This window comes from Colletotrichum jinshuiense, chromosome 12 (genome assembly GCF_051148585.1).
Source record: "Colletotrichum jinshuiense chromosome 12, complete sequence".
In the NCBI taxonomy this organism is placed as follows: Eukaryota; Fungi; Ascomycota; class Sordariomycetes; order Glomerellales; family Glomerellaceae; genus Colletotrichum; species Colletotrichum jinshuiense.
This window is the reverse complement of record NC_139305.1, coordinates 286053-300420: the sequence shown is the minus strand read 5'-3', so window position 1 is coordinate 300420 and position 14368 is coordinate 286053. Positions and strand designations below refer to the sequence as shown.

General features: G+C 54.1%; 3 protein-coding genes across 3 annotated transcripts; 1 reads left to right on the top strand and 2 right to left on the bottom strand.

The window, feature by feature from the left end:
- Positions 1 to 6891: 6891 nt before the first annotated feature.
- On the bottom strand, positions 6892 to 8949 carry EsH8_XII_000052 (uncharacterized protein; the record flags this gene model as incomplete). Its single annotated transcript, XM_083273815.1, has 2 exons — positions 6892 to 8373; positions 8437 to 8949. 2 exons carry the CDS (start codon positions 8947 to 8949, stop codon positions 6892 to 6894), a joined length of 1995 nt encoding a protein of 664 aa, XP_083120429.1.
- Positions 8950 to 10816: 1867 nt separating this feature from the next.
- On the top strand, positions 10817 to 12193 carry EsH8_XII_000051 (uncharacterized protein; the record flags this gene model as incomplete). Its single annotated transcript, XM_083273814.1, has 2 exons — positions 10817 to 10918; positions 11114 to 12193. 2 exons carry the CDS (start codon positions 10817 to 10819, stop codon positions 12191 to 12193), a joined length of 1182 nt encoding a protein of 393 aa, XP_083120428.1.
- Positions 12194 to 13203: 1010 nt separating this feature from the next.
- EsH8_XII_000050 (uncharacterized protein) lies at positions 13204 to 14049 on the bottom strand (the record flags this gene model as incomplete). Its single annotated transcript, XM_083273813.1, has 1 exon — positions 13204 to 14049. One exon carries the CDS (start codon positions 14047 to 14049, stop codon positions 13204 to 13206), a length of 846 nt encoding a protein of 281 aa, XP_083120427.1.
- Between the last annotated feature and the right edge of the window lie 319 nt (positions 14050 to 14368).

Genomic DNA, 14368 nt, shown 5'->3' with positions numbered 1-14368 from the left:
CGACGACATAATCAGGCTGGCTCCAGCGGCAGCTTGTTACGGTGGCGCTAAAACCAGCTACACGCCGCTCTTGGCAAAGGATCTTGTTGTTAAGTGACCAATAACCGATAAGTAGGCCGCTACCCATGTTGGTGCAGCATCCCGTGCCGCCCAATTCGACGCGGGATTCTTGCACCAACCAAAACATTTCCTCGACTAATTCATCATTTCCCGCGCGAACTCTAGTTGAAAAGTGCCTCATATATTACCTCCCGGTGGTCCAGCTCCACTCGTAACGCGGCGCGTTGTTCTCCTTGCCACACTGAACCATACTCGGCCCAAAGCAGCAACAAAGCCAGCAAGGAATCTATACACATGTGACCTTTTCATGATGTCAATCAAGACACCTCGAATCTCTTGGCTGAAATTTATCTCCCTGAAGCTTAGACATTGTTAGACCACGCCAGACCTATGCGTAAGGTTCGATTTGCCTTTTTTTTTGGCGTCAACGCAGCTCACGATTGGTGTTCAAGCCTGCAGCATTTCGTGGCAATGAGCAATTGAGTGCCCCAACGGGTCTTCATCAAGACCCAACCATGAACATGTCGTCTATGTTTGAATCGGGCTGGAGTTAGAGTGGACAGGGACTGCAGAGGTGAGAGATGGCGTCGTCGCGGCAAGGGCAGCCGTGGAGTGGTAGCAAGTACTCCAGAGGATAGATGGTGGGATGAATGTCGCCGTCAAAAGCGAGATGTTGGTGGTTAAAGTGAGTGAGAAATACAGGCAAGCCTTCCTTTCCTTGCATGGCAAGCATGTATTTTGTTGCCAGCAGGCGGCGGCAGCTGGTCAGGACTCAAGTGGTCGTTAAGGCGCTGAAGAAATCGTGACCCAAAAGTCGTGACCTTGATGGACATGGTGGGGGCGGTTGAGGCGCTAAAAATCGCAGGTAACGATTTCCAGGGCAAAAATCGTTACCTTGGTAGACATGGTGGAGGGGTTGAGGCGCTGAACACGCTGAACAAGTGCCGTGCTCGAAAATGCGCCAAGTGAACACGGCCTAGGTCGGTGACAGCGGGTCTACAGGGTGAAGTGTTAAGTACTCTAATTTCCTCACCTCAGGTCCTGTCATGTCCTGTCCTCGACTGCACTTGCACTATAGGTCGCCTATTTTTACTGAATAGTAAAGAAACCCTGTTAGGGGGGGGAAACGAAGGAAAAAAACAGAGTAGGAAAAACTACTAAGGGACCCCTTGCTGATAATCTTGTGAACCTGGGCTCTGGGGCTTCTAAACAAGCAGCTCGCCCAACACTTAAATAACCACACGGCCGCGCCGACTCGACACACCAAACTCCTGAACCACAGCGTCCTGCGCGCGGCGCGCGGCGAGCGAGACAGTCATGCTGCGGGAGGAGGCTAGAGCTGCATTCCGCATTGCGGTTTCCTAGTCGGCGGCGGAGCGAGAGCGTGTTTGGCGGAGACGAGAACCGCTGAATATGAGAGGACATTGTTGATATCACAGGATACCCATACGGGTAGTAGTTCAAAATTAAGCAACGAAAGGTCAAAACTGGTACTGTATTCTGGTGTGTATATGTGTATAGAAAGAAAATAGGTAGGTTGGCAGCGGCAGCAGTAGTGAAGACATCACTTGGAGGTTGGATCTCCGGATTCCGCTGCCGCGGCCGACTGCTGCTACTGGCCGGCTCCCTGTATTCTGGCTGAGTAATCCAACAGACACAATAACGAGAGCGCTCGTTCTTTAGAGGTAGATGGGAGAATCAAGTCAAACGAGTTGGTGGTTCCGAAAGGAGAAAAGGAGACAGACGGATTGCTTGATTAGAAGACCCCCGATACTCGGCCCCGGGTAGAGTCTCACGGCCCGAGTGGAGCTGACCGGCTGCTGCCACACCGAGACACACAAGAAGATTTAGGTAGTAGTTTTCTTTACGCAGGTAGATCTCTAGGCAGGGATAATAACAATAAGCAAAGTGAACTTCATTTCCCTTCTCTTTGTGGCATCTCCTCACCTAGCTAAGCCATTAGGCTAGTGAGAATGAGGTGGATTAGAATGTAGATAATTCTCGGGACGAAGAGGGTGACGGTGAGGGGCATTTGAACTTGGTCGTGTGCAGCCATCTTGGTGGCAATGGGGATAGGGGGTGAAGGGGTAGGAGTTTGTGAAGATGCCGAGAGCTTAGACAGGTTGGCACTAGAGACCCCCATCCCAATAATATCATTTTTTGTCGCCTATAATGTCAAAATGATGTTATGGGGATGATATCCAGTTCATCTAGACCACTCAATTTCCATCCATTCAACCTCGACCCCGCAAGCTCAACCACGATAATGGCTACGACTCCTGCCATTCATTCTGCCCTATGGTCCGCGCATGACTAACAGCGAGTCCTCCTGGAAGGCATCTGCGTCTCAACATCATGTAATCTAGTAGGTACTGTGATATTTATACCCCGAGTAAGTATTGCCTCGTCACGGGGACAGCCATCTTATGAGAGACAGACTGCTCTCGGGGATCTGCTTGCAGCTGGTGCGCACGTTGTTCTTGATCATGATGGCGGCGGCGGACCGCACGAGGTGGTAGTCATGGACGGAGCATTGCACGCCCTACAGTGGCTCGGGGCTGGAGAAAAGATAGACGAGGTAGTTGTGAATGTTGGGGGAGACCTTTGCCTGGGTGAGCATCTGCGCATCAATGACAGGTTAGCAATTGTCGCAATGAGCGAACGGGGCGATCTGGTATACGGCTCACAAGCTCTGCCTGTTTCTGCGCATTCTTGTCGAAGCCGCCCAGCGAGTCCTTAAGGTAAGCGACTAGCTGGCTCTAGGACTCTGGGGCCGACTTTCAAGCCATTACTGGCGCCTATTACGAGAATCATGAGGTGAGCAGCGATATTGGACGACCGTCGAGACTTGAGAGGAGGGCCCCCCTGACCCGTCGGGAAAAAAACGAGGGAAGCACCAACGGATGCCTCGGTAAGGCAGATCGGTCATTCAAACGTTTTCACCTTGACGGCGACGAGCTTCTGGAGGTGAATGGTCAAATCCGTATGCCGTCACTCGTGAAACGAAATGCGATCGACGCCGGGCCAAACCCGGACTTACCCACGCTTCCTCCTGTCATCTTCTGAGACAGCGACGTCAACAATTGCGGCAGCCAATAAGTTGAACTGTATGCTTTTCTCCAGGCTCTCCACGTCCAAGCTGGTTGGAAGAAAAAGAACGCCATCTTCCAGTGCCGTTTCTCTACAAACCACCCCCTTCGAACGCGCCAGTCGACTGCGTGAGCCCCAGAGCCTACCGAATCCGTTCATGATTTTCGGTCCAATACGAGAACAGATCGTGAATTATATCCCTCCTTGTCATGGTGACAACAATGGGATACGTGTTTGGTCGTGAGAGACGGGCTTGGAATGAATGCGGGTATGGTCTTGGAGAGGGCTTCCATGGTGGCTTGGTGAATAGATCATTTTTCATAAGTAAGTTCTTCGGGTTAGGGTTAGGGTGGCTAATCTCTGCGCACAAAGCGGTCGTAGTCGTAGACTGCTTGATGCCAATTGGGCCCATTGATGAGACGTGGATTTTTCAAGGAGTGGCGGTCTATCTGCATGTTATTAGTCATTAGGGTCGGGTCAGTTCAGATTGGGTTAATACCGTATACCCAACAGTTCCCAGCCAAGCATTTCCGTCGGCAAAGGGTGCCACCATTCTGAGGACCGTGCGTGCCAAATTCTGCTGCTTCTCCCTGGGAGTGACTGCGCGACGCCGGTGCTTGTCCAACTGGCTGGGTTTGATCGGATGCTGACTGAAATGGCCATTGTCTGGTACCGCTCGCTACCAGGAGAAGGCTTCCACAGATCAGATCGAGACTTGCACAAGTGATCCGACAGGTCTCGATTCCACATTCAACACACTTCCCCCACCCATGATCTACCACTAACGAACAACCTTGATTCGAGGGCTTCTTCGTGGCGAGATATGCTTCTGCAGGCTTCTGTTGCTAGGTGCCAGAGGACCCCAAGAGCGCTTCGGGGCAAACTCTCTTTGTCGACTGCTCAGTGGGCATTCGTCCCGGTCGCTTTTGGCGAAGAACACAACTTCGTGAGCCGGTATTGCGATGTAGAGAGAGAGAGAGAGAGTGTGTGTGTGTGTGTGTGGTGGCTGGTACCAGCAGAGATGGCGGAAATTACGCGGGATTGAGTAGGACGTGGTTCGGAAACGATGATCGAGCGGCCACGATTATGCATTGATGTGTGTGAGAGAGAGTCTATGGCGATTAGTGGTGACGCTGGGCGCTGGGAGCCCCGAAAGAAAGGGAGGTACGTATTTCATCCTTACGGGAAGGGAGGAAGGATCTCAGCCGTGGGTTCTGCCTGCCATGCAATGTACGTGCTCGATGATGGGCTGTGGCGGCGGCTGGCAATAGGTGCAGCTGAACTGCCTGCCCTACCCCCCTGAATTCCCCCACCATCCTCGAGCTACTGACATAATCATCAACTTGAAGATCTACCCCGTGAGCCAACGAGACTGCACTACTGTCGGCCTTCTCTCATCATCAACATTGAGATCCACACCAAGGGTTAAGATAAACATCACCAAGAGGCAGAAAGAACGTATTCACGTCTGGTGGTATTTCCTGCCTTCCTAGCTAAGGCTGTAGGGTGCATCACCAGGCCTGCTCGCTACCGCCCAAAGTCAGCTGCTTATGATATCCTGCCATGCCGGCTATAGCCTGCAATGCCCATGACGCCTACGCTCATCAGTACCAAGTGTAAGAATGCAGGAGGCGTCATTTAAATCAATGATAGAGAAGAAGAGAAAACAAAGAATAAAAAAACCCTACATTAGTGAAGCAACTAGAAAGAGTGGTGGCTCGCCTCGACCTGGAGCATGAGTGGGGGTTGCCTAATGCCATTTCCAGCAACATCAACGACAGGACCTTATACGAACTGTGTGCCTAACCATTTCTAGATGCCGTCAAGGCGGGCGTCGCGAGCGTCATGTGTTCCTACAGCTAGGTCAACAACTCGTATGCATGCGACAACTCCAAGCTTCTCAACGGTATATTGAAGGACGAGATGAGATTACAGGGATTCGTCATGTCCGACTGGTTGGCCCAGTGTTCTGTTGTCGAAAGTGCGCTAGCTGGACTGGACATGACGATGCTAGGCGAAGGGCTGTTCTGGCAAGACGGCAAGACGGCAAGACGGCAAGTCTGTCTGTAGCTCACAGCTCACCAGCCGGCGGGTATCGGAGTGGGCTAAGCAGGGTGGCACAGAGTGAACTGAAGAGAGAGCGGGTCAATTGGCGGCGGTGGACCAACGTTCGTGTTTTCTAGCGTCTCATACTGTAGAGGTCTAGCTTTTTAGGTTGAATTAGATCTACGCGTAGCATGCGCAAGCATGTTCACGACGGACGAGATTGATTTCTATTGTGAATGCTAAAACGATGCCCCCGCTGTATACAATCTTAGGACTCAACAACATCCTCACTTCATCTCAGTTGCTTTCCCTTTTTATTTAGTCTCCTAAGCCTCGCCCTTCACCTGTCGTCATAGTTAGTAGCATGTCCTCAGTCACGCCAACTTCAGCCAGAGCGTTGGGATTGCTAACAAGTCATGGCTGCTGCAGTGCAGTGAGGCAAGCATGGCATGCGTGTATGCCCGCCTACCTACTGGTATCTACCAGTCTTGCTGAAGAACACGGGCGCCTGACCATTGCAGGGCGTACTGACATCAGGCGGGGGGCTACGGTGTGGTGCCGTGTTCATTCAGCGCCTTGTCCACCACTAAGTCGACTAAGGTCACGATTTTCAGGGTCAAAATCGATATCTCCGTCACTATTTCCACCAAGGTCAAATTTCCGGGTCGCAATTTCTAGGTCACGGTTTCTTCAGCGTCTTTTCCACCACTATATCCACCAAAGTCACGGTATTCAGGGCAAATATCGTTGCCTTCCGGCCGCTGCGCCCGGGACACACGCCTTCACCGTCGAGAATTCCTGCATCTCAAGCGACTCCCCGTTATTACGCTGCACAGCTCTTCTCTCGACTCTCAACTCCCACTAAACTCTACATTTCGAGAGAACAGCCGGTTGACCATGATACGTCGCTCCTTTCACCTAAAAAGCCAGCAGGTGGGCATCTAAAGAAGACCCAGGAAGGATGCTTCTAATCACCTTAAGAATAAAATAAAACAAACCAAGTTGGCACATAATGCAGCGCGAGGAGATTAAACGTCCATTTTCCCATCATCATCAAACTGGTCGTAAGGTAAACCCCTTTTGGTGATGCCATCTAAACTCTAAAACCACAACCCGTCATGGCCATGACGCCGGCTGGAAACCACTAAAATTGAATTGCGACGCCCTTCTCTAAAGAGGAAAAATATCTATCTATCCGTCGAGAGCTTTAAACTTCCTAGCCATCCCCTCCTCAGCCCGGGGCAAAGATACCCTCTCCAGCATTTCGAGCGCATTAATCGCAGCCTTTATCCAGGAACTGGTCTGCGCAACCCTACTCGCCATAGTCGACAGCCTCCCGGGCGTCGGACCCCCTCCTCCCAGCGTCTCGGCCAGGCCAATCATTTGTCGCGCCCTTGCATGCTCGAGCTCGAGCTCAAGTCTCCCGACCTCCCTCCGTGCGGCCTCATTGAGGACCTTGAATACGGCAATTGCCATCGTCACATTGGCGCACAGTGTCTGCATCTCCTCAGCAACTTCCTTGAGGGAGCCGGCGAGCCGGTCTCTCCACGCCATATCCCATTCAGCTCTCTGTTTTGTCACTGCAGCATAATGTTCGAATGCGTCCCCGTTGAAGGCGGCTCGGCTGGGCGCTTCAAAATTCTCGGCGAACTCGGTGTCAGCGGCCTTTGACCCGGGATTGGGGACGACTTCTTCCTAGGCAATGTCCTGGGCCCCGAGGCAGGCGGCAAAGATCCGACGCCAGAGCTTTCCGTGGAGCTTCGTGGGGGCCTGTCTATCCGCAAGAACGAAAAGACTCATGGCAAACGCATAGATTCCGCAGTCGTCGGTATTAGGCTGCGTCGGCGTCAGCAGCGGTATCATCTTGCGTCGGATGGCAGGCGTCTCGGGTAGGTATTTCTCGATGAGGACGTTGAAAACTTGCTGAACGAGCTCCAAGCCCCTGGAAGATGGGAGGGAGTCGTGCAGACCGACAATTTCGACCACATCGCCCAACTTCCGAATCAGCCCCAAGCACCAGTGGTTTTCGCTCACCGATACAGGCAGAATGACGATGTTGCTTCGAAGGACCCCGTTTGGCCCAATAGCCACGCGGGGCTGGAGTTGGTAATCTGAACCGTCCCTTGCCACCATTTTGCTAAGCTCGAGCGAATCAACGAAACCGACTCCGGGCCCCTGCGACTGACATATGCTTCCTACGGCATCGTTTAACCACTTCCCCTCGATCCACCTGTTGCAGTTAATGAGTTCGGGAACTGCATCGGGGGGTATCAGTGGCAACGCGTTCTCCGAGAGGCGCGCCCTCTTCTGGCCTTGGTGTTCTGGCATTGTGAGCGGAGGTTCTTTCGGGGAAGCCTGCAACAGAGTAAGTTGGGGTAACTCAATATCACCCTCCTTGGCCAACGGGCTTTCCGTCCTCATCCGCGTCCTCGGTGTCACCGGAGCCAAGATGGGGGGCTTATTATCCACGGGCGGCGGAGACTTGATGGGGCTGAAGGTAAAGTTGAATGAGGCTGTGGAGGGCGTGGGGGGCGTGGAGGGGCCCTCGTGTAGCGGCTCTCTGTCCGACTCTCCGTCCGACTCTTGGTCTAGGCCTTCAGGGTTGCCGTCGTCCGTTCCAAAGCTGTCAATGGTTCGCAGGAGCTTTTGCCGTGGCGATGCTCTTCCGAGTTCGATCGACGTATCACAGTGCCGGTCGTCGCACAGATTTTGCACGTCTTGGAAGTGTTCGGATATTAGTGGCGTGTTGGAGTTGGTCTCATCCGCTTTGTCTAGGTTTGCAGTTGAGGTTTGATTCGGATTCGATTTCGAGTTTGCGCTTTCAAGCCTGGCTGGTTCCTGTCCGTGATGAGGATGCGGGGGTAATTCGTGATTTTGACTGTCGCTGTTGCTGTCGCTGTCTTTTTGATGCTTCTGGCCTTGCTCTTGGTGGGGATCGGCGTCGTCTTCGTCGTCGTCGCCGTCGCCACGATTGGTTTCCTGATCCGAGTCGTGATTCTCAGAACTGCATTTCGATTCCCGGCCTGGGCTGCGACCAGCCTCTGCAGCCCAACGTCTTATGGCGTGATTGATGTCGTTCAGGGTGATGCCTGCCGTCTTTTGCGTGTTGGTGTTGGCGACTTTGTAGGAGCGCGAACGGTCAAGAGCACAATCGCAAAGCACGACGATGCAACGGTCCTAGTTGCTGCATTCGTTACTAAGAGTGCGAAGACGCGCGAAGAACTTCTGTCCTTGGCGCACGTAATCGAAGGCGATACAGAAGAGGATGCGATTTGGTTCGACGTTCCAGGCCTTGGCGGCCTTTTTGAGCTTGGGCAGGATGACGTCGCTGCCGACGGAGAAGGACTCGCGGGGAAGCCAAGGCAGAAGACGAGAGGTTATGTCGTTGGATAAGCGGCGACGGAACTGGACGGGAGTGAGGTTGTGTGGTGGTTTGGAGACGTCGACTTCTGCCTCGCGAAGAAGTGGATACAGGGACGCGCCGTTCCCTGACGTTCTTTCCAAGGCGGCGACCAGACGTTGCAGGATTCGCTCAAGGCCGGCATCAGCTTGTACGGGCAGAGGGAGAGGCAAAGGCAGAGGCAGAAGCGGACGGGCGGCCTCTGGGTCTTTGGGTGCAGAGGCGAGGCGGACCATTGGTGGGAGGTGGTTGCTGGTGTTCTTGTTGCTGTTGTTCTTGTTGCTGTTGTTTTTCTTCTTGTTGCTGTTGTTTTTCTTCTTGTTGCTGTTGTTTTTACTATTTGTTGTTGACATGTCCGAGGCGGCATAGGGAAGGAAGGAGGGACCTGTGACGCCAGTGACACCGCCTCCTATCTACTATATCTCTTATCTTATCTGACCTAATATATTTGCACCTTCCCTCCTTTACACGAACTGTTGACTCCTGCACAGAAACGTCTCCCGAGCGGAACCGAGCGGGGCCGGATGGAGCTGGGCCAGGAGTACAACGTCACAATATTCTTGTGACGGACAGGGCGTCTTATGTCTCTAGACCAAGCTCTAGTATAATGGTTTTTACACTAGGAAACAGACCTGGCCTTGGACACGGGTCACCGGCCGTGTTCCAACTGATACCAAAAATGAGGACAGAATCCTTGCGATTAATTAAATCCTTGCCTCTTGCGGCCTCTCTCAGCCACTAACTCAGAATAGAACATTGCATAACTCGGCATTGTCAAGCAGTTAGTCGCCTAGGCCTTGGTGATGGGCACAGGTGTAATAGGCCTCTGGGGAGGTGTAGGTGGCGAGGAGTGTTGACAGAGTCGATAGACTGGATAGAGAAGGGCCTTTTCACCGACAGCAGTATTTGACTTAAGGGACGGTAGCTGAGATGCTGGGTACGTTGGATGTGAAATGTTGTGCTAGATGTCGCAATGTTTGATTCTAGGGAAACGTCTCCGCAAATGCCTGCGATCTAAACAAGTGCTTATATCGTTTTTCGTCTTACTGAGAAACGCCTGGTAAGGGTGAACTTGAACTTGAGGTGCGAGGATGAGAGTTCGACTGGGAGTGAGGATTATAATGAGAGTGGGAGAGCGTGAGAGCGAGAATATAAGTGAAGGTGAAAATGTGGTGAGCTCTAAGCGGCTTGCGATAATACTGAGGTCGGTCCAATCGGAGGCAACTGGTGCTCCATTTTCAGCAGGTGGGGCGCGGCACGACGTCTCATCCCACAACTTTTAGCGTCTCGACAGCAACATTGCCTCTGCAAGGTACGTACCTGCCACCTACGGGCATAGGTGCGATAAGTATCCGTCCCATGTGCATCATGATGGCTCATCGTAGGGCAGAGAATTGTCCATGGGTGACCCAAGGAGGACCTTGACCAATGACAGCACAGTTACAGTTGCAGTTGGGCTACGTGTAATCATGCGGGAAAATCACTGATGAGGATAGGGGCCCAAGAATGAGAGCCAAAGAGTGAGTGAGGTGAGGGGTATTAGGTGTTGATGTAGTTGGGAAAAGGAAAAGCGGCAGCCAGCCCCAATTCTTAGGCCCCAAGGCCCCAATTGCTCACATAATCCACCTACACGCGGCGGGCTCCTCTTGGCGAGCGCCACCCGTGAAACCCACTGTATAAGGTTAAGGTAGGTACAGATGACGAAGTACGTACCTACCAGCCGGCATTTGACTACCTCCCTACCTCCCTACCTTACCTTTGTTGATTCACTGTGACGTTCGGGGCAGATCAGTGGCCATCGGTGATTTTCTACCGATGTACAGCGGATGGACTCACTATAACGCGGGCACGCCATCAACCACAGGCCACACGTAACAGGCAGCAAGTGTGGCCTTCCTTCTAGGAGACTGTCGTGTCTGTCTGCTCCCAGCCTAGCAGTTGATACGCATTGTACCCGAATCCTCTCTCCCTCTCTCTCTAAACAGAATTGGTAGGCCATGTGCTGTAGTTCCTTCCTGTGTCCCGCCGCGACGTTGCTGTGCACGCCGAAAGTTGAAATGGCGTGAAGCCTCGTCGTGCATCCATGTCCTCGCCATGTGTTTTGCTTCTGTACTCGTGTTGTCTGTCTGTGTCTGCGTCGTCTTTTGTCGTTTTCTCTCCCCTTCCAACTGAATTCGTCCTGTCTTTTTGTTATTTTTCTTTCGTTTTAAAGAAATAAATATGTCTACCAACCCTCTCTCCGCCGGCGGCGCCAGCGGCAGCAGCAGCAGCAGCAGCAACAACAACAACAACAGCAACATCCCCTCTGAAAGGGGTATGAATGTAAGTCCCATACCCTGTTGCCCCATTACAACTGCAATTCCTTTGCCCCTGGGTAATTACTCCTTGTGCGGGTATGCTTTCTATAGCCCCCCGTCTACCAACCCCCAGCGTCCATTGTTGACCTTGTTGCACGAGCTGGTGGCAATAGGCCTACCCACCTGGATGGGATGCCAGCTAAAATTTCATGTTTAATAGGACTTGATAAACCGCTACCCACTCCGCGCCTTTCCCACCATCGGGGTGGTCAACCCTTGGGTCCGGGAGAACGTCCCGGCCGGCCCCTCCCTCGGCGCCACGGCGCTCGCGCACCACGTCGACACCCACGCCGCCCGCCTCAACGCCGCCCTCACCGCCCAGGGCAGCGCCCCCGACCCTCGCCGCCTCCGCCTCCTCAGGAAGCTCCAGAGCCTCCGCGACAGCTGGCCACAGGCCGAGTGGTACCCCGCCGCCTTCGCGCCCAGCCTCCCCCCCCCCGAGAACGTCGTAACGGCCATGTGGTCGTTGACCAAGCTTTGGCAAAAGGGGGACCGGGACCTTGCTGACCTGTGGATCGAGCACGACGACCCGGTTCGGTGCGGCCTGCTGGTGCAGGCTTTCAGGGAGAAGAGGGCCGTCCGTCTCACCGAGGAGGTCGCCACCCTCGCCCTGCAGAGGGCAAAGGCCCTGCTCCAGCCGCCGCCGCCGCCGCAACAGCAGCAGCAGCATCAACCCCAGCCCCAGCCCCAGCCCCAGCCCCAAGGAGGAGGAGAAGAAGTAGAAGAAGCACAAGAAGGAGAAGAAGGCCAAGGAGGAGAAGAAGGCCAAGGAGGAGAAGAAGAAGAAGAAGAAGAAGAAGAAGAACAAGGGCGTGGCTGGGGCGGAGATGGCTTCGATCTCGGACCCCTGGACTACTCCCCGCCGCCGCCATTATTGCCACCATCACCATTGCCACCACCACCACCACCACCACCATCACCATCGCCGCCACCACCATCCCGGCGGTCCGAGAGGGTTCTGTTCCGGGCGCGAGCCCTTCAGCAGCAGCAGCAGCAGCAACAACAACAGCAACAACAACAGCAACAACAACAGCAACAGCAACAGCAGCAACAGCACCAGCACCGGGAGGGAGACCGGGAGGCTGCGGGCCGCAGGGTTGTGGAAGACACGTTGAGGTACCTCGCGCGCAGGCTCGGCCGGGAGGCGGATGTGTTCGGGCCCCACGAGAGGGGTGCGGCGGGCCGCCGCATGCGCCGCCAGCTGGAGGCCGCCTTGCGCGTTGGTCGGCGTGGTGTTTGAGTAGTTGTGGTTTTGGTGCTGTTGCTGTTTTGTTTTGTTTTGTTTTGTTTCAGTTTGTCTTCGGTGTTGCCCCTCCCTCCTTTTTTTTTCTACTTCTTATTTTTTTAGGTTGAGGGCCTTGTTAACTATTGATTGGTGTTGACGCAATTTTGTTATGTCTACTTTTTACCGTCGTTTCGTAATGGGGTTTGGTTCGGTGTCTTCATACATCCGGTGTCTGAGTTATTCCCTTCTTTGCTTTCTGCATACATTTTTTCCTTGCCCTTTCTTCCACCAAGTACCCAGGTCTTTTCTTTCTAGGCCCTTGGAAATGTGCATGATATTGTGTGATGTGATTGATGCCCAAGCGGCCCCTCCTGGTGACGATGAGGTTGAGCTGGTTGATGCCCGTTTTTCAAAGGGTATAGACCTATAGGTACACTAGATGCCGATTGCACAAGGTGTGGTGAGCAGCAGGAGCAACGCATGAGAAACGCATGATGTAGAAGAAACTCTTATTAACAGTGTCTTTCTCTGCCTCTGATGTTGCAGTTGTGTATTCTTGAGGAAACCAGCTAGCAATACCAACATGGATGATGAAGACCTGAATGGCGTCTGCACCGTTGTGTTCCCCTCCGCTTTTTGCCCATTGCCACCGTCCTAGCCCTGAACTCTCTCTCACACACAAACACACACATACACATACACACACACACCCAATCGCACACCCCATTGTCAGCGCTGACCGTTTCTGATCTGCCAATCGGCCGTGAGAAGGCACTCCTCGTGGTAGTTGGGCGTGCTTCTTCGACAGAGCTCCTTCAGGACACGGTCGTTACCTACGCACCGGGCGGTAAATACGGGGCATGCCTCGACGTGTTGACTGTATTCTCGGATCTGCTCATGGTCGCGGTTGACGTCATGGTCCGCCGCAGATGGAGATGGAGACCGAGGGTCTGGGCCTTGCGTGCTGTTGTAGGCGTACTCCGGGCCGTGCAGGTCTGCGCAACCGCCTCGGCTGACAATGAACATCAAACTCCTGACCATCGACTCGGCCACAGCACCGTCTCGGCAGGCGGACGCGTAGTTGAGAGCTCCAAGGCCCAGGTCGTCCCGCTCGGTGCGGCCGCCGCAGTGACCAGCCCCTGCGACAGGAGCCACTCGAAGAGCGGGAGCAGGCCGTTGGCGACTATGATCATGAGACCGGTGACGCCGTGGGACCCCCGCCCCAACGGACGGGACCAGTCGGCGCCACGCTGGATCAGTAGCCTGGCGCAGTCCATGCGACCATGGCAGAGGGCAAGGTGTAGGGGGGAAGCACGGGGGGCCTCTTCGGGATCGTAGATGACGTGGAACAGCTGAAGGATGCTCAGGTGGCGCGACGGACACACGCACGAGTACCGCGACAGCTCGTCCATGTCCGGGCCACCGACGCCGCCGCAAGCTGATGGGCGGTGACGGAGCAACCACTGAAGGGTGGGTAGGTCGCCCACAGTGGCGGCAACGTGGAGCGCCGTTGTGTGGCCGACGGTGACATCGACGTCACTGTACCAGGGCCAGTGGCAACGGCAGATGGTGGCCGGAAGGCGGAAGCGTGCCGATAGGTGCGCGGGCCGCAAGGCTAGAATCGTCTCGAGGAGAGGCAAGCTCCGAGAGGCGGTGGCCCACAGCACAAGGGGAACGGTGTACGGGTTGGCGTCGGTGACGATGTTGGGGTTGTCCACCTCGGCGTCGTCCCGGGCGAGAGCTTTGCCATGTAGGAACGGTAGCGTGGTCTTGTAGAGGCTGCGACAGGTGCGGATGACGGCGGCGAGGGTGGGCACGTCTTGGATATTGTCGATGATGAGGAAGACGAGCTCCTGGGGTAGAGAGGCCATGGTTTTGTCGTAACGTTTGTGGGAGAGATGATGCGTTGTGCTGGGTGTTTTGTGTCGTCCGTGTAGATGACGATTGTTTGGGCTTGTCTCGTCCGCTTTCACACGCTTAGAGAGTGATGTGATATGGTGGAGGAGAGAAGAGATGCACCTAGTAGAGGGGAGGGATGCCACGATGGTAGGTACGTACTATAGGTAGGGGTTCGGTTTAACGACATCTTATTACGTCAGCATTTGGATTTCCTACCCAGACACCACCAGGGCTACATAGTGTTACTTAGGAAAGATCATACCTAGTTCTACCTATTTCTATCATTTCCAC